The following is a 21,131-nucleotide window of genomic DNA, read 5'->3' on the forward strand; positions in this document are numbered from 1 at the left end:
CAAGCTAACGCTAATGCACAGCTGCACCGCTACCATAGCACCCTGTCGCTCTCACTCTTTGCTGATGTGAATTGCTGCATGAATTCCAATTTGGGGGACTTGACAGTTCGGACCGCATCCACATTCTGGAAAAAATGTAGCCCAGATGGGATTTTAACCACATACGAAAGTGACCTGGATCGAATTTGAAAATGGTCCACTTTTATGCGACTTTTCCTGTTCAGTCGAGTCGGAAAAACACGAAAAAATCGGATTTGTGCTAGAGTTACAGCTGAAATGGTCCTACAGATGTTGGATGATTTAGAGGCATTGACGGGGTTGGATTCAAGTGTCCGAAATTTCTGATGATGAGGACCCCAGACTATTGTCCAGGTGGCAGTGGCAGTTGTCCACCTGGAAATCCAACTGAACAGGATCAATCTGACTCATAAGATTCCACTTATGTGTCCTCTGAAGAAGAAAGTGTCCAAATCATGACCAACAGAATGAGTTGGTAGGGCGCTTACTAGAGAGAATTACTACCCACCCAGGGCAGAACACAGAGCCACAATATCCTCAGAAATCGGTCAGTGCCTCCACAAGGGCTTAGCACCGCTGGCTCACCAAAAAGATGCATGGGAGCTCTTCATCATTGATGATAAAATACAAGGAAGGATGATTGCAGTTTTTTTTTATTTTTTTTATTTTTTATGTTAATTGAATCATTAAGATATTTCAAGCATTAAATCATTCTTGTGTGGCCCTAAATATCATACTAATTAATATACAAGTGATTATTCTTCACCAAAATGGCATAAAAACACATTGGTTCTAATATGGGTCATTTTTGACTCACTTATGGAAGAGTGTAGGGTCTAGTAACTTGTGCATCTAAGGGTTAAAAAATACATGGTGTATATGCAGGGACATATTTTGAGACTTTTCGGTCAGAATATGAAGATTCCGTATGTAAGTGCAACCTATATAACACAAAATGTCAACTCGGCATGTGGGGATTTTATTTACTGCCTAGTATTGTTATTTGAAAATATATTTTTTCATAGAAATAAAATTGTATATTAATACAATATGAATATAAATAAAATGAAGAAAACCAGGAATACACTGTGGTTACAACCCGCAATAACCCTCTGAAGTTGATTTTAGACCTAAAGATGGCATTTAACTCAACATAAGTTCGAGGACTGGCTGTGAATGGTCATGTTTCAGAAACATCACGTGCTATCATTTGCTGCAAGCCTCTTCCAATCAAATTGGATTGGATTTCTAGCGCCATCAATGGCAGCCAATGAGTTCAATGAGTGCCCTAAAAAGGGTTAATAATTAAAAATGCTGAAGTCGACAAAGTCCATTGAGACCTTTTAATGGGAAAATGAATAAGTAATTTATGATTTAGTGGGAATTAACTCACAAAAAGGCAAGATATTACCATTATTACAGAGTAATTGAGCTCTTAAGATGTCGAAATCCTGCGGTTTGTCATTCTTCAGATATATTCACGCGAGGGTAGAGAGTACCTCATGCCCTCACGTACACTCGGTCAAAGAGCTATATCTCACACCATTGGCTTTCAATTAAGTGCCGCGGGTTACTGAGATGAGTGCGAGGAGGGCAGTTGGCTAGAGTGCAAAAATAATGGACAGTGCTAGAGGAGCAATGAAACGTGGATTAGAAATTGAAATTTGCCCATTCGAAGAATTGTTTTTTTGAAAACTATTTCGGAAAGTGGAGCTTACAGCGCACAACAAACATACTGTACAAATGACATACTGTGGTATAGTAGCATATCCGTCTACTGTACTGTCGTGCTATCAAGCATTTTGCAGCTGATTTCATTTTAAGAAGTAGAATACTGCACTGTTTGCTTGTAAAGATTGAAGCTTTAACCTCAGAACTGAGAAGCACATGTTTAAACCACAAACTACTATGCATAACCTCTGAGGTGTCACAAATCATTTTGATGGTGAACAATTCTGTGATGATGAAAATTATGCATCTGTCGTTGCCAGACCTCTGATAAGGTTGAGAATGTTTAAACTCCCAAAAATGACACCGTTTACAAATGTAGCCATTGTGTGATGATTGCGGCGTTTGTCACGGCATGTGCGTACATCACATAAACTCTGATACATTTAAAACAGGTAAAAAATAGGTAAGGAAATAAGCACACGTTTTAAAGTTTCTATACCTGTTCCGTCACTCTGTCTTCCTCCTTTCTCCATCTGAGGCCATGTCCACACGTAGCAGGGTATTTGGCAAAAATATTTTTTTCTACGGTTTGACCTATCATCCACACGCGCACGCAGATTTAAGCCAGGGTTCTTAAAAACAACGGGGAAGGTGAAGATTTGCGAATTTAAATAGGCGCTTTTTTGCTTCAGTTTTTTTTTTACAAACTCTTGCTGTGCTTCTTATTGAATAATGGGTATTTTGGACAATTATTTTATTGTTTTGAATGTACTTAAAAATGAATGAAAGCGGTTGGCTGTGGAAGTTTTTTTTTTTTTTTTCCCTACACATGCAGGTGTGGATGCAATTATTTTTCCCCGACGTATGGAGGAAGTCGGCGTGATGTCACGATGAGATCACCTCGCTTAGCAACGTGTCGCCATTTTGTGAAGGGGATGCGCACAGCTAAACATTCCATAGACAAACGTCTGTAATTCATATATTTCAGGTGTGTTTTGCATCTTTTTTCCAAAAAACGTCCTAAACGTGGCTTACTATTATCACGAGTCACTGCCGACAGACGCGAGGAGGCGATGCAATTTAAAATTTGCGTTTATTGGCGTACAAAGCTGCCGATACAAAGTCGCAGCTGATAGCTGGATAAACATAGGAATGGCCTGCTGTGGAGTTCGGAAACATCTACAACTACCTCATAAAGTCACCCAGTAAGTTGACCTTTCTCATTTACGTGGAATATGTACTGTGTGGAACTGAGAAAATTGGTAGTATATACGAAGTGATTATTTCTGCCGTTACCGGTAATTCGCCTCCAAGCTTTATTTAGCCGTCAACACGTCACGGCAAAATAACCAATCCGCACCAGGCAAATAATATACCGATTGACTAATCAGAGCAGTTCACGGCAAAAGAAAAAAAAAAAAAAAAAAACGCTTTGCGAGTTGCCGGTTAAGGTAAAAATAACCACTGCCTAGTCTATTGAATCGTAGCAGCTAATTGGGGCAAAAAATAATCGATTATACTCACCAGTAATAAAATGTCGGCTGCAAACGTAAATGTGCTTGGATTTAGGTTCCCACAGGCGAAAATAGTCCACGGAACCGTCTTCTTTTACTGTTCCTCGATTAATTGCGCTCAGCTATTTGTTTCTCCTTTTTTTCTTACGTGGAAGGATGAAGAACTTCAAATACGGCTCCGAACTCTTCCTTGTGTGACAACCCGCAACACAGCAACTTTTAGCCATTCCGACGGAAAAAAGACGGCAAATAAGACAAAAGTTCAATGTGTTTCTATTATAAGTGACTCGTCTTTTACCCCATTGTCAATATGGCGAAGCTTTGTTGTGGCTGGTGACGTCATTAAATGCCCAGATGTCCAACTGCCTCTAGTAGGGCAGAATCCTCATTTTTAAAAAACCCTGCTACGTGTGGAAATGGCCTGAGACTATAACAAATCCCACTTCACTTCCTGAAACCGACCATTAAAGCTTTTTCTCCTCCAATAGCTGCGAGTACTACAGTAAGTAGCCAATGCGTGATGAGTAGGCGGGACAATCTGAGGTGCTTGCATTTGACTGGCTAAAACAGTACAGTGGTACTTCAACATATAATCACTTTGACACACGATCTTTTCGACATCCGACGTAAAATTTGACTCATCATTTGTTTCTACATCCGCAACATGCTCGAAATACGACGATTTATGACAGCGCCACAGTTTTATTTTTCCGTAAGACGGGAGCACGGCGGATTTTGTTGTGAGAGAAATCAACAAGGGTTCAGAAGATGTTAGTGTAGTTGGTGAAAAAGGGAAAAAGGTGATGCTAACCATTGAAATGAAGATGGAAATGATAGAAAATATGCGCGTGGTGTGAGCTTCCGTGAACTGGCTCGACAATTCGGCCGTAGAACGTCTACTCTCGACGGTCCTATTCCGACCTCCGCTCGCCAGTCTTTATTAGTTAAGGTGACAATTATTATTGTGGTAACATTGCCAAATAAATCGCCAGCTTTGTCAGGTTTCTAATCATTTATACCAACAATTTGTGCAACACAACACACCAACAGTACCTTGCAAAAGTATTCGGCCCCCTTGAATCTTGCAACCTTTCGCCACATTTCAGGCTTCAAACATAAAGATATGAAATTTAATTTTTTTGTCAAGAATCAACAACAAGTGGGACACGATCGTGAAGTGGAACAACATTTATTGGATAATTTAAACTTTTTTAACAAATAAAAAACTGAAAAGTGGGGCGTGCAATATTATTCGGCCCCTTTACTTTCAGTGCAGCAAACTCACTCCAGAAGTTCAGTGAGGATCTCTGAATGATCCAATGTTGTCCTAAATGACCGATGATGATAAATAGAATCCACCTGTGTGTAATCAAGTCTCCGTATAAATGCACCTGCTCTGTGATAGTCTCAGGGTTCTGTTTAAAGTGCAGAGAGCATTATGAAAACCAAGGAACACACCAGGCAGGTCCGAGATACTGTTGTGGAGAAGTTTAAAGCCGGATTTGGATACAAAAAGATTTCCCAAGCTTTAAACATCTCAAGGAGCACTGTGCAAGCCATCATATTGAAATGGAAGGAGCATCAGACCACTGCAAATCTACCAAGACCTGGCCGTCCTTCCAAACTTTCTTCTCAAACAAGGAGAAAACTGATCAGAGATGCAGCCAAGAGGCCCATGATCACTCTGGATGAACTGCAGAGATCTACAGTTGAGGTGGGAGAGTCTGTCCATAGGACAACAATCAGTCGTACACTGCACAAATCTGGCCTTAATGGAAGAGTGGCAAGAAGAAAGCCATTTCTCAAAGATATCCATAAAAAGTCTTGTTTAAAGTTTGCCACAAGCCACCTGGGAGACACACCAAACATGTGAAAGAAGGTGCTCTGGTCAGATGAAACCAAAATTGAACTTTTTGGCCACAATGCAAAACGATATGTTTGGCGTAAAAGCAACACAGCTCATCACCCTGAACACACCATCCCCACTGTCAAACATGGTGGTGGCAGCATCATGGTTTGAGCCTTCTTTTCTTCAGCAGGGACATGGAAGATGGTTAAAATTGACGGGAAGATGGATGCAGCCAAATACAGGAACATTCTGGAAGAAAACCTGTTGGTATCTGCACAAGACCTGAGACTGGGACGGAGATTTATCTTCCAACAGGACAATGATCCAAAACATAAAGCCAAATCTACAATGGAATGGTTCAAAAATAGACGTATCCAGGTGTTAGAATGGCCAAGTCAAAGTCCAGACCTGAATCCAATCGAGAATCTGTGGAAAGAGCTGAAGACTGCTGTTCACAAACACTCTCCATCCAACCTCACTGAGCTCGAGCTGTTTTGCAAGGAAGAATGGGCAAGAATGTCAGTCTCTCGATGTGCAAAACTGATAGAAACATACCCCAAGCGACTTGCAGCTGTAATTGGAGCAAAAGGTGGCGCTACAAAGTATTAACGCAAGGGGGCCGAATAATATTGCACGCCCCACTTTTCAGTTTTTTATTTGTTAAAAAAGTTTAAATTATCCAATAAATTTTGTTCCACTTCACGATTGTGTCCCACTTGTTGTTGATTCTTGACAAAAAATTAAAATTTTATATCTTTATGTTTGAAGCCTGAAATGTGGCGAAAGGTTGCAAGGTTCAAGGGGGCCGAATACTTTTGCAAGGCACTGTACTGTCCGCCACACCACAAGATGGAAAGTGACAGTAAAAAGTCCCATCTCACTCTGTCAAGTCAACCACACGATGCGCTCAGGTACACCACGCAAAACACATTCGCCACATTAGAACCTGATTTGTTACATTATTACAGGTATATTGTTATTATTATTCCTATTTTTATTTATAAATCTATTGTGTTTGCTCTGTGTAATTGCTATTTGCAATAGTACCAGCAGTATTTATTAAGGATTTAGTGTAGGTTTTTCGGGCTGTTGAACAAATTAATGGAATTATATTCTTATAGGAAAATCCTCGATTTACAAACAAGGTCCTGGAATTAATTAATTTCGTATGTAGAGGTACCACTGTACTTGCATTTAAAAATGTGTGATAATGTCTATTTCACCAACCTCTGGGAAATAATGGCTTTTATTTGCATTTTATCGTCACTATTACATATAGGAAAAAAATAGATCTGTGTGGTTTCACTTTGTTAAACACGATCCTTTCTGCTGTGATGCACATGATCAAGATGTTTATTACAGCCATACACCAAGTATGACACATCTCATTCTACCATTACTTGTATGTTACTTGTATGTTTACGCTAAATCATTTGTATTTAAAAAGTAATTGAAATTTGGGTGGAATCAAATGTCAAAATGAGGCAGAAATCTATCAATTATATTGTACAAGAGGAATTATTATCAATCATAAACTCATCATTTAGAGTTGAAAAACAAGGCTACTGCAGTGTGTACCACATGAACTAGTTTCCTTATCCATCCATCCATCCATCCATCCATTATCTTCCGCTTAGTCCGGGGTCAGGTCGCGGGGGCAGCAGCTTCAGCATGGAAGCCCAGACTTCCCTCTCCCCAGCCACTTCAAGCAACTCCTCCGGCGGGATTCCAAGGCGTTCCCAGGCCAGCCGAGCGACATAGTCTCTCCAGCGTGTCCTGGGTCGTCCCCAGGGCCTCCCGCCGGTGGGACATGCCCGGAACACCTCTCCAGGGAGGCGTCTAGGAGGCATCCGAACCAGATGCCCGGGCCACCTCAACTGGCTCTTCTCAATGCGGAGGAGTAGTGGCTCGACACCAAGTCCCTCCCGGATGACCGGGCTTCTCACCCTATCTCTAAGGGAGAGCCCGGACACCCTGCGGAGGAAACTCATTTCGGCCGCTTGTATCCGGGATCTTGTTCTTTCGGTCACGACCCACAGCTTGTGACCATAGGTAAGGGTAGGAACGTAGATCGACCGGTACATCGAGAGCTTCGCCTTTTGGCTAAGCTCCTTCTTCACCACAACGGACCGGTGCAGACTCCGCATCACTGCAGACGCTGCACCGATCCGCCTGTCAATCTCCCGCTCCCTCCTACCCTCACTTGTGAACAAGACCCCAAGATACTTGAACTCCTCCACTTGGGGCAGGATCTCATCCCCGACCCGGAGAGGGCATGCCACCCTTTTCCGGCTGAGGACTATGGTCTCGGATTTGGAAGTGCTGATCTTCATTCCAACCACTTCACACTCAGCTGCAAACCGCCCCAGTGAGAGTTGGAGGTCACGGCTTGATGAAGCCAACAGCACCACATCATCTGCAAAAAGCAGAGATGCAATGCTGAGGCCACCAAACCGGACACCCTCAACGCTTCGGCTGCGCCTAGAAATTCTGTCCATAAAAATTATGAACAGAGTTTGTGATAAAGGGCAGCCTTGGCGGAGTCCAATCCTCACTGGGAACGAATTCGACTTACTGCCGGCAACGCGGACCAGACTCTAACACCGGTCGTACAGGGACCGAACAGCCCTTACCAAGGGGCTCGGTACCCCGTACTCCCGGAGCACCCTCCACAGGACGCCCTAGGCACACGGTCGAACGCCTTCTCCAAATCCACAAACACATGTAGACTGGTTGAGCAAACTCCCATGCCCCCTCGAGGTTCCTGCCAAGGGTGTAGAGCTGGTCCACTGTTCCACGGCCGGGACGAAAACCACACTGCTCCTCCTGAATCCGAGATTCGACTTCCTGACAGACCCTCCTCTCCAGCACCCCTGAATAGACTTTACCGGGGAGGCTGAGGAGTGTGATCCCTCTATAATTGGAACACACCCTCCGGTCCTCCTTCTTAAAAAGTTTCCTTATTCAACATCAATATTATATTTGTATTTAAATGGAAAATGATGTGCAACATGAAAAAACAAATGCAACGTGACTTACTGAAGTGCAGGGGCCCTAAATGGTCCAAAATGCCATGGCAAAACCAGTCCCATTGACACAATTCACTGTTTATCACTAGATACGTTTCACCAACTTTAAATCCTTAGTTTCCTTTTCCATATTTATGATACGTCAAATGTTGAAGGAACTTTTCAGCAGCAACTACAATGATGGTCACAGGACTATAGAGTCCGTCTCGCAACAAGTCACTGTAATCCGTCTGTCAAATCCATGAGTTTGACAAATAGTCATAACACTTACTCTGAGTGTGCATATGTGTGTGTTCTGTCTGGTGTACACGCACACCTACAAGTCTAATTGGCAACGTTTAATGGCAAGTGCCCTGGGATTTGGCTGAGTGGATCTATTCCAATCTAACTCTAAAATGAAGGGCACTTGTTTTCCATCCATCGACTGACTCTTCCATCCATCAGTACTCCCTGTGTCAGCCTGCCTCCATCCTTTTTATAGATAACCCTCCCTCCTTCTTCCATTCTTTTTGTTCATTCCACGTCTCGTCTCCATTCTTCACTTCTCTGCTGTCCCCTTCTCGCTTCAATCCCTTTCGCATCGCAATCAACCACCAGATCTGCCGCTGCATTTTAATCCTCTCTCTTCAATTATTCCTTATCCTTCTTGTGGCGCCCTCGTCTCTCTTCCCCTTGCTGACTCTTGCACCTTCAGTGCATCTAGTTTCCAGAAATTTTAAATGTCCTTCTAGGAAAGAAAACCTCTTCCTTAAATTGAAATTGCGAATGCAATCTTGTGAAAGCAAAATTCAGCAAAAAATTATAATGCAGGTTTATACCCTACGTCACAGCATATCATACATGTGGATAAGATTAATGCCATGATCTTCACTCATGTGCTGTGTCAAAAGGTATTTTCTGTGCCTTGGTTCACGTCAGTTTGTCGAACAATGTTGACGCTTTTTACTTGTTGATGACGTATAGGTTGCATTCAAACAGATATGCATTGAACTGCAGAGGTGTCTAACCACAGACGGTATATACAAATGGGTCGAGGTCAGATTTGGCAAAATTTGGTATTGGATGGTTCACACCAGACCTGTGCGGTCCTTAAGGCAAGCTAGGCAAATGCTAAGGGCGTCGCAGCGTCCAAATGGGCGTCAAGAAAAATGTTATATTATTTGATGATAGCAGTATTCAAAAAATGATATGACAATAAAACAAAACAACGCATATAGTAATCAGACTTTAAATAATAATGAAATCATTTTTCTAATGCGCCTTCTGCCTGTTTCACTGTTTTCCTGTGATGCAGTAATTTCACCAGTCTCTAATCTCACTCACCCCGATGCAGACCAGCAAGCTACCTGAAGGTGTTATTTTTTAGCCTCTGTGACGTCATGAAAAGACAAAACCCTTCCGGGTCAAATTTTAGGAAGGAGAGGAGCATAAATGTGAAAAAGAGGTTTGTTGTGATTAAAAAAAAAATCTTTTTTTAATTGTATAAACACATATACTTAGCGCAATTGCAAGCTAGCGGTTATTTACAAAGAGTTAAGATGACATACTGCCAAGCTAAAGCTAAATTATACTGTATCGTTAGCCAGGCCTGTTGTTTCAGAAATACTTTCAGTATTTATTCAGCTGTGGATTAGTATCAGTTAAATTTACTATCCCATTTCAAAGAAAGTTGGAAAAGTGTATGGGGGACTAAAATTGTCTCTTGCTGATTTCATGTAAATTGAAACACTTTTACATTGTGTTGTTGACAACGTTCTCGCTGACAATGACAATAAAGTTCTATTAAATTGTGCTATTCAAATACATTTGCCTTGCCTAAAAGTGCCAAGGTTAGTTAAATAAATACACCATTAAATATGCAATTAATTATTTCATAGTTCTGTGGTATGGGGGACTGAAAGTGCCATGGATTTAAATGAAAACATTTGTTATTAAATATGTCATTAATTAATTAAAATGGCATTTCCGTTCATGTCAAAAAAAAAAAGTCTTTCTTTTTTTTTTTTTTTTTTTTTTTTTAATAATCATATATTATTCAAATCAATATTATTGGATGGTCCTGTGTAGTTGCAGTGCTTCATGAATGTTTTTTTTTTTTTTCAACCTCGCCCGTCAAAGTTAGTGGCCGGATCCGAACACCTGATTGAGCCAGGTACAGTAGGCTGCTAAAGTTAGGCGCTATTATGGTTATGGCAGCAAATATGTTGCCTAATTGGGACAGGAACAGCCCTGGTTCACACCGGATAGAGAAAAATCTGATAGAAGTTGCATATAGGCAAAGAAACCATAATTTACCACCAGTTTCAATGTAGCCTGAAAGTAAATCCTAGATTTTCCTGTCTGTTGCTTTGCTGGCATCAGACCACTGAACCACAACATTAGTCGAAGTACCGTATTTTTCGTACTATAAGTCCCACCTGAGTATAAGTCGCATCAGCCATAAAATGCCCAACGAAGAGGAAAGAAACATACGTCGCACCGGAGTGTAAGTCGCATTTTGGGGGGAAATTTACTTGATAAAATCCAACACATAGAACAGATATGTCATCTTGAAAGGCAATTTAATATAAAAATAAAATAGAGAACAACATGCTGAATATGTGTACAGTATAATGTTACATGATGCATGAACAACGAAATGCGAATATACTGTCCTCACCAGGACGCTACGGTTCGGTCCTGGCTATACAGCGAGCTAAACTCCCAAATGACAATGCTGGACGTCCGTATAATTTGCTGAATCAATTTCATTCTCGATACCAAACAGGTTCGCATCAACGTAAATAAATGATGATTAGGTGCTATGACAGCAATGACACAAACAGTTAGCATGCGTTCGCTAGCATTAGCACATCATTCAAACAACCACACAACTGGCTCTGAGTGTCCGATCGCGGTTGGAAAACACACAACAACAGAAAAGATGATACACACAGGCGTTGCCTCTGTAGAGATATTTTACAAGCATAAACAATGAACTTAGGGTCTCAGCCGTGTCTCTCTCTCTCTCTCACTCTCTCGCCCACTCGCTCAGAGACGCTGCGTAGCTGTCAGTCGTCTTCTGGCGTGTGAGCGCTCTTCTTCACGTAAACAAGTGCGAGTGCGCCCCCATGTGGGCGTGAAAGCGCTACAAACTAAAAGCATGCATTTCAATATAAAAAAGTCAATAATGCAATTGAACACACATTGCCAAAGGCAGAACGCGAACGTGGCCATAGCTATTAAGAGTTATTCAGATAACTATAGCATAATGAACATGCTAACAACTTTACCAAACCATCAGTGTCACTCAAAAAGACCAAAATAACATGTGAAATGATATCATAATGTGTTAATAATTTCACACATATGTCGCTCCTGAGTATAAGTTGCACCCCCAGCCAAACTATGAAAAAAAAACTGACTTATAGTCCGAAAAATACGGTATGTAGAATGAAAAGTGGTCATTTCAGCGACTTGTCATTACTTATAAATTGTTCCAAAATGAATTTATACTATTGAAATTTAATGCCTATTTCATCTTCTTAAAAAATATATAAACTAAGTTTGTTAGTGGGGAAAAAAGCCATTTTGGCTTGAGGGTCCCTTTAAGAAGGCATGAATGACAGTAAGATGTAAAGCGAAAGCCGCTTGCTATTAGCTATTCTCCTTCCAAAATAACAACACCTTTCCAATTGTTCAAATCACTCGGGACCAATTCATTTACTCTAGTACCTCCGGCTTCGCGCACACACACACTAACCACACAAATCCCCAAAGAGGCAATCGGCAGAGCATGCAGTAAAAAATTCCTACATTGATAGAAACCCCCTTCCCCCAGTCAGCGTGCGCACACACACACCTAACATTTACACCATGTCTCCATCTTTTTGCCTTGAGTCCCCAGAGGGTCACTGCAGCAGTGGTGGAAACGAGAACGAGCCAACGTGGTCTGAGCGCGACATATTCACACAGCCATTGGTGCTAATGAAAGATATTAGTCATACATGCATTAGTGATGGCATGGAGGATGCAGGAGGTCAGTGTGGATCGAGTCGGGAGGATTGAGAGAGGGACTCAGAAGTAAGAAAAGAGCCAAGGAATGAGAAAAAAGATAAATGAATTAAGTTGGGACAATGGCATCGGGCAACAAAACGGACACAGGGATATAGTGGATGTCTAATAGGGGTGTCAGCATGCAGCCCACGTTTAATGGTAAAGAGCATGAGAGCCAAGGGATTTAGCTGCACTGCATGGTTGCATTTAGCATAAACACCATCACAAAACCAGCAAAGAGGACTGCATAAACAGTTTTGTGTTCACCATTAGCCTTGTAACACACACACAAACACAGGTGTCTGATGTGCGAAACAAATGGGGTGTATGAGTGAAGGTCACTTTTGGAACAAAGAAACCACTTTGTCCCTTTCGATATCTTTAAGAGGAGCCGTCACAAAAAACACAATCCAATTACACGACAACAAAGAGAAGACAAACACGCAACAGCACACACTTGACACCTGCAGCATTTAGCTAACTATATGTTCTTTCACTGTGGACGTTGATGCTTGTAAGCCAGCCCAAAGACAACTGGTTGTGCCTGGTTGGAATGTCAGCCAGATGTGTCTGAGCGTTTGTGTAAATGCCCTGGTTGCCTCCCAGTTCAAAGGTGACAAAAGAAAAACTAAAAAGACTGCATGATTACGTAAGTGTGACTTCTACTGGAATTTACAATCTGGTCATGACACTTTGAGGTTTAAGAAAGTTTAAAAAAAAAAAAAAAAAAAAAATGGACGAAAATACAAAGAAATGAGTGACCTGTAAACAAGGGCATAGGTTTGCATAGGCATGGTAGGGACATAGCACTACCAACTTTTCAGGATGCTCAAATTGTCCCCACCAACTTTTAGGCAACCTTATTTGCATTATATCATGAGTTCAGTTATATAGGTAATTAAGGCTAGGTTCATACTACAGGTATTAATGCACAAATCCGATTTTTTGTCATATGTTTTTTTGGCATACCCGTTCAGACTACTTTTGTCCATTAAGACCATTTAAGTATTACGCATGCGCACTAATTCGCAGTCCGACATGCGCTGAGCAAGACGACCCGCATGCGCAGATGCATCAAAACAAATGACCACACATGTTGGCTGTTATCCGTCATTCTAGGGATATCATATTTTGCTTTTCAAAAAGAGGACACAAATAACAGACATAAATAATCCCAGTTTAGGCTTATATACAAAGTTTATATGGATCGATAGCATGCACGCACTGTCCGTGCATGTCACACACACATACGGGCAGTTTGCCCCGACTCTCGGCCGTGTAAGCAATGTTGAAATAATGCTCATATAGAGCAGAGAGAACACCAATCATTCTCAGGCTTATCCTCAACCCATTTTTATTTTTTTATGACTCTTGTCAAGCCCGGCCCTTCCCCAAAAGCTGTGTTCAATGCAAGCTAGGCGTCTCTCTCGCTCTTTGGTAACGTAATTGCTGCATGAATTTTGATTTGGGAGACTTGACAGTACAGAACGCCGCGACATTTTGGAAAAAAGTGGCCCAGATCGGATTTGAACCACATACGAAAGTGACCCAGATCGGATTTGAAATGGTCCGGTTCTATACGACTTTTCACGTTCAGACCGTCAAGTTAATCCCTCACTCGTCGGAGAAACAAAAAATCGGATTCATGCATTAAGACATGTAGTATGAACGTAGCCTTAGATTGTCTTTCCATATCTTATAAGGATAGAATTGACACTACCATTATTAAGTGAATTATTTTCATTATGTTCAGATTTGCATTCACCCTTCAATGTGCGGGTCCACCCCCCCCCCCCAACGCACGTTTGTTTGGCTGATGACTTGCATTCCTTTAAAATGTATTTACATTTATTTTATACATGATTTATAAAAAATATATATATATATTTGCAGCCTGTGCAGACATTTTCAGATAATCATACATTAATCACAGTCGAGGTAAGAAGTTTTTTTTTTTTGTTGTTTTTGTGTTTAGCTGTGCTCATGGACAAGAGCAGTAGTGCTTTTAAGGCTCAATTTTTTACTTATTTTTGTTATACCCTGAGTAAGAAGTTTTTCCAGTTATGTTCATTTATTTAGACAATGTTGAGTGGTCTGAGGAAAAATGTTTTGGGTTTTTTTTTTTTTTGCATTCCTGCATTGTTAAGAGATTATTAACAAGTGTGTATTTATTTTGTATGTTAATATAATTTCCATGTTCAAATAATGCAATTTAAATTTAATAAAATCCAGACATTTATTCTGGAAGTTTTCAAAATGTTTCTTTAGTAGTTTTTGAAAATAAAGGTTTCAATGGCATACTGCAGGCAACACGTTACTTTTGCTCATTAATGTTCATGACGTTCGCAATTGTGGCTAGGCGGGTCAACCTCCCGTTTGTCCCCAATAGTAAATGAATGGAAATAGTGTATAAACGAGATGTTTACTGAGCTAAACCTACCAATTCTGTCCGAAAATGATGTCCCTGGTGCCAAATTCACTGGTAAAGATGTGGAAGAACATACAAATGTTCAGTTAAAGAGATGGCTTGAGTGTTGAGGGCTGAAAAAGACTGGAAAAAGAGCCGAGCTGATCCAGAATTAGCTTTTTTATCGACACCTTTTTCATGTGTGCATTGCCTTATGCCACTGACAATGACATTCTCCCGTTTTAACAATCTATCCTTTACCACCATATGCCTTGTCTTTCTTATATATTATATCCTCTAGTTGTCTTATGTCTCTGACCATTCTTGGGGGTAATTTACATTGCTATTTTTTGTGTAGCGATCGCAAATGCTACTCGGTGACAGCCAACGGACACTTTTAAATTTTTCATTAATAACAAATCTTAATGCTATAATTTATTTACACTTTCCCCTTACTAAAGTTATTTTTTTTACAACAGAAAAAGTAACAGTGGCAGTCAGATACCATTTTAATTTTTTCAGATCATTCATTGTCAGACAGACGCAGCACGGCAAAACGCCACGCTAAAAAGTAAGTGAAAATATCGGCTTACCTCTACGTCATCTGAAGGACCATGTCTCCAACAAAATGTTTACTGCATATGAAATGTGAATGGCTAAACCTTGCTGGCGTTAAACTGGTCTTTTGGACATCCGCGCAAGTTGATCCATTCTTCACATTTTTTCCTCAGAGTTTTTGGTTTCGGGAAACGTATATAAAAACATCCTTCATATGTTGTAATATCTAGAGTCGTTTCTACAAGTTCCATATCAGCAGTGTTTGATCGGCATGTTTATTTTTGAAAGATTACTGGAGAAAACAAGCAGAAATATAACAGATTCTATGCGAGGACTTGTCCCACTTCCGCATTACGATCGAGACGTCACGGTCTAAAAAAGCATTCGTGCGGTACGCTATTGAACGGTTTATCACCTGAACCAATACACATAATTGTTAGTATGAGTCAATACAGATTTATTTAGAATTTATCATTTAGCCTTTTGAAGTGATCATTTAGCCTATCAATTAATTAGGTTCATATTCGTGAGAAATGTAGCCCTGATCCCCGTTCACCCAATCTGTTTGGTAATATTAATGTCCCGTCCCCAGAAATTGTGTACATGCAGGTTATGCTGCTATAAGGAGTGGGAACCTCTTGGTACCTCACGATACGATACGATTTGCGATACAAAGCTCACGATAACGATGATCTGACGATATGGCGATACAACGATTATCAATACATTGCTCAGGAAATAATTCTAGGATATTCTACAAATAACTAATAAACAGAAAAACAAGCTTCTGCTGTGAATTGGAATGAGTTTATCACTAGTAGACGTCCAATCCATTTGAACTGGGAGGGTGGCAGCGAATGAACATTTGTTCATAATGTTACATGATGCATGAACAACAAAATGCGAACGTGGCCGGTATGTTAACATAACATAGCTATTAAGAGTTATTCAGATAACTACAGCATAAAGAACATGCTAACAAGTTTACCAAACCATCGATGTCACTCCAAAACACCAAAATAACATGTGAAATGATATAATAATGTGTTAATAATTTTGCACATAAGTCGCTCCAGAGTATAAGTCGCACCCCCAGCCAAACTATGAAAAAAAAAACCTGCAACTTATAGTCCAAAAATACGGTACTTATTCATTTCCTTATCATTTAAAAAAAGTATGTTTGCGCAATCTTCAAAATATATTCCAGTTCACTCCGCATAAAACAAGTCATTTGTACTTATATTTCTGAATGTGTGTTACTTATATCTTTATTATTTTTTTTAAAAAGTAAATGTTTACATTAACTTCAATCTTAATATATATCATATGTTCTTAAGTAGTTAAAATTGAGATTTGGCATTTAGTGTGTGAGGATATGAGGGAAAATAAAAATTAGCAGATGGAGGTTGGGGTTATTGCTGTTTTGTTAACTTTTATTTTGCAAATCATTGAAAAAATACAATTTTGAATGAAAATCAGTTTTTGTATGTGTTATAGAAATAACTGTGCTGAAACAGTTTAAGGGTTTGACACCCCCCCACCCCCCAAAAAATGGAAAAAAAAAAAAAAAAAATTTCTGGCTCCGTGGCGACCTTCACGTCGTATAGTTCCGGCAAGAAATTCTAGCCACTTTCACCCCTGATTATAACTGAAAATGTGCCGCTCACTCCATTATGCGTTCCTTGGACAACAAGGAGTTGTATGATACAGACAGACATAGAAGAATTTTTTGCAACTGACTTCAGTAATATTAATTTTCCACGATGGATGTATGTTTCTGAGTACTGTTCATTCGCTGCCATCCCTCCCACTTCAAACGGATTCAACGTCTATGGCTGTCAGTGGCAGCCAACGCCAGGCAATGAGGTAATTTTGGGCCATTGAAGGTAATTTACCTGTTGAGTTTCAGTTACTTCCTGTTGATTTTGGGGTATTTTATGGGTCACTTCCTGTTTATTTTGCGTTACATAACAGGAAATGACCTGGGAATCACCCAAATGAATAGGCAGTGACTCAAACTCAACAGATAATGACCTGTAAATGCCCTAAAATGAACAGCAAGTGACCTGTAAATGCCCTGAAAATCGGACAGAATGACCTCGAATGCTCTGGTTTTGAATGAACGAACGTTCCCAGTCTAAATGGATTGGGCGTCGAGCACCGTCACTGCAGCCTTAGAGTTAACTGAGACACTATGATGGTGGAAGATTTTGGTAGCAACTTGTTCGTTCCTTTTTATTATTCTTTTTTTTTTTTTTTAAGACATTGACACCTTTTTAAAACAATATCTCGATGCTTGGCAGGAGCATATCGATAACCTTTTGGGATACAAAGTATCACATTATATCACCATTTCAATATTTTCTCACAACCCTAGCTGTTATATCGTCCCTACCAATGTTGAGACAAACCTACGCCCTTGCCTTTAAATAATATTTATAGATTAGTACTATTGGCAGTGCTATATGAATTTCAACACTAAAGTGCCCGTTTCAAAAACGTAATTCCAGCGTTGGTCACTATTCATTATTTAGGTTTCATTTTGAGCTTCCCACCTACAGTCGTCAATAATTTATCATCTTTGGTCACATCTTATTGGCCTGTTGTCAAGTTGAATGTCTTCAGAGTTGATTAAATCTGATGCTAGACACTTCAGTTATATGCAAGGACAAAAAAGTGAAATGTAGTGTGAGAGAGTTGCATTGTCACTGCGTGACATTTGAGAAAATGTTGTGACTTTTTCTCAAGCTTTTTTTTTCTTGGTATATAGGGATGGCACAGTAAAGGCTAAATCTCCATTACGATCAAAGGGGGAGTTTGTTGTGTTAATAGCCAGCAAGTAAGTTGACTAACCCCTCTGCCTTGAGTCTGTCCAAAGCCACAACTCAGTTCCTTAAACCAAAGGTAATCCCAAGATTTTGTTCTCCCTTTATATTATATTTAAAAAAAAAAAAAAAAAAAAAAAAAAAACTGCTTTTTTGTTCAATTCTGCAGTCTTCAGCTAATTTAAATTTGTTTGATGGAAAAGATTATAATTTTAAGAAAAAAAACTCAGTATTTCAGATATCCACCAAGCACATGCTGCATGCTCAACTAAGTGCATCTTACCTGGCAAAGAAGGAAGCTGCTGAAGAGCTGGTTGTCTGTGATGTGGTGGAGGTCGCCGCAGTGTGAGAGGGTGAGTTTGTGTATGCTGTTGAGTTTGTATTTGAAGGTGAGTGTGTGTTGTAGCGGTTCAGGGCAGCCTCAGTCAAACCTTCCCTGGATGCCTCAGACACCATCTGTGAGATCTAATTGAGAGACAACAAAGAAATGAAAAATAAGGAAAGTTGATTTTTTTTTTTTTTCCAAATAGTTTTTATGTTTTTATGTACTTCTATACTTTCAGGGTTTCTTCCAATGACAACATAATACACCAAACAAATCTATATCAGGGGCTCAGTCAAATCCTTCACGTATCACCAATTTTGTATCTAGTGAAATGCCTCATAACTAATGGTAATGTAATTTTTCCTAACTATGCAACTGTTTCACTTGAATAATGTGTTTCAACTTAGTTTGGCATACAGTGGTACCTCTACATACAAAGTTAATTCGTTCCAGGACCTTGTTTGTAAGTAGAAATGGTCGTATGTCGAGCAGGATTTTCCCATAAGAATGCATTATTACTCCATTAATTCGTTCCAAAGCCCGAAAACCTACACTAAAGCCTTGATATAAACTGCTGGTAAATTATGAATAAAATTTTGAATAATAATAATATAATAATAATAATACCTGTAATAATGTAATGAATCTGGTTCTAATGTAGCGGATGTGTTTTGCGTGGTGTACCTGAGCGCATCGCGTGGCTGACTTGACTGAGTGAGAGAGGGACTTTTTATCTTTACTTTATTCAGCTGCGGCGGACAGTAGGCATGTTTTGTTACACAAGTTTTGAAATAAATTTAAAAACCTGATGAAGCTGGCGATTTTTTTGAAGATGTTTCCACAAAAATAATTGTCACCTTAGCTGATTAGACGGGCGAACGGAGGTTGAAGGATGACAGTCTACAGCCGTATTGTCAAGCAAGTTTACGGACGTGCGCACCACGCTCATATTTTTCTATCATTTCCATCTTCATTTCAATGGTAAGCCTCACCTTTTTCCTTTTTTCACCACATGCACTAACATTCTTGGAACCCATGTTGACTTCTCTCACAAGAAAATACGGCGTGCGTCCGTTTTGCGGGAAAACAAAGAAATTGTGGCGCTGTCATAAATCATCTATCGAGTATGTCTTCAGATGTAGAAACAAATGGCAAGTCAAATTTTACATCGGATGTTGAAAAGATCGTGTCGAAGTGATTGTATGTCAAGGTACCACTGTACAGTATAGTCAACGCGCAAAACCTTGTAGACGAATAGCCTAAGAGTCGGAGGGTATTTCAACCCATTACGCAACAGATCTACAAAAAAGAAAGATGTAACAACACAAGTAGACAGACAATATAACAGTACTCAGAAACATATATCCATTGTGGAAAATTAATATTACTGTAAGTCAGTTGCAAAAAATTCTTCTATGTCTGTCTGTATCATACAACATCTTGTTGTCCAAGGAACGCCTAATGGAGTGAGCGGCACATTTTCAGTTATAATGCTGCAAAATATATGACTAAAGTGTTAAAATCTTCACATTCTTTTCAACTGTGTCATTGTAAATTTCCATTGTTATTTTCATTAGGAAAAAATTATGAGTTCAACCAAATTGAACATCTCAAGGCATCACTGTGTATTTAAAATAACCCTATGAAGACTACAGTATGGTTATACAAACCGCTCTTTCAGTTGATTACAGCTTGGTATGGCATGTGAAATACATATTTTATTAATACCTTCACTGTATGATTTAAAACAATTGCAGCCACAAGATTAATGTATATGCCTATGTGTGCCTGCCTTGCTTAAATAGATATGGATTATTGATTATTATGCCTCCATTGCGCTAATAAAAAGCATACTATTTTGCCTTAGAGTAAAAGTCTGCAAGCATTTACATGTACGCATGTGAACTGCAAATCTGCAAAAGCGTTTATAGGGTCCTAGCATGCAGGCTGCTACCTTGATAAATCACCTCTAGTAAATGAGATGCCTCTCTAGTTTATACCACACTCCTCTGTGCATTGATGCCCATTTCCAGTCGCTCACTGGGCTCTCCTGTGCTACATTATTAAAGCTGCAGTGACCACCTATTTGTGCATGGGTCTAGTGGACTATACAGTGTATGTATGTGGAAGATCAGGCAGAAAACACTATTCATCTTGTGCAATGAGAATAGGGGGATTTTTCAGTAGTGTCATAACACTGTATTGATTTTTAATATTTATGGATATAATATTGTATCGATTCGGGACATGTTTTGTGAAAGTCCTCTTCAATTCACATTAGCTACAGCGTCCTCAAATGTAGCATCACTTTATCAGATGTGCACAAGTAATATTTTATAATTTAAACAAAAGGGATATTAGATATCATAGAAAAAAATACTTCCTATTTTCATACTTAGTATTTTTTATTTATTTATTTTTTAAACAGGTTTCTTTCAAGATGTTTTGCCGATACCGATCTGATGCCAATTGGATACCTATATTTTTAGGCAATTAAAAATAATGCAATCAGTAAATGACGAATCATATTTTTCCTATAAAAGTGTCTTGGTATGTCCTGGTGCTCTTTTACTCATGTGAAGTAGTCTCACACAGCGGACATGTTTGCTTAGTGGTTTGATTTAAAACAGCCGAAAAGCATGGCAAGGCTGAAAACACGTAAATACTGCATCAGATTGGATCTTGTGACCAAATCAGATACTGTTCAATACTCTAAAAATTAGCTGTTCCTGTTGCCATTACCGATACTGAGTATTGAAATGGGGAAAACACTAATAAACACCTATAATCAACATCAATCTAGTGTTGGTCTTTTCAGTATTTTCTCAGTATTTAAAGAATATTGTGGAATGGTACATAGACTTCCCCTCCTCCCTAATCTTTAAGAAGTCCTTGTTTTG

General features: G+C 39.6%; 1 protein-coding gene across 4 annotated transcripts in view; it reads right to left on the reverse strand.

The window, feature by feature from the left end:
• Positions 1–21,131, reverse strand: part of kif26ba (kinesin family member 26Ba) — a 160,689-nt gene that overhangs the window by 71,287 nt on the left and 68,271 nt on the right. For all 4 annotated transcript variants that reach the window (XM_057851369.1, XM_057851370.1, XM_057851368.1 and 1 more), the window contains exon 4: positions 18,190–18,371. In XM_057851369.1, coding sequence (XP_057707352.1) covers positions 18,190–18,371 — 182 coding nt within the window. The remainder of the gene's footprint in view (positions 1–18,189; positions 18,372–21,131) is intronic.

This window comes from Corythoichthys intestinalis, chromosome 1 (genome assembly GCF_030265065.1).
Source record: "Corythoichthys intestinalis isolate RoL2023-P3 chromosome 1, ASM3026506v1, whole genome shotgun sequence".
NCBI classification, from domain to species: domain Eukaryota; kingdom Metazoa; phylum Chordata; class Actinopteri; order Syngnathiformes; family Syngnathidae; genus Corythoichthys; species Corythoichthys intestinalis.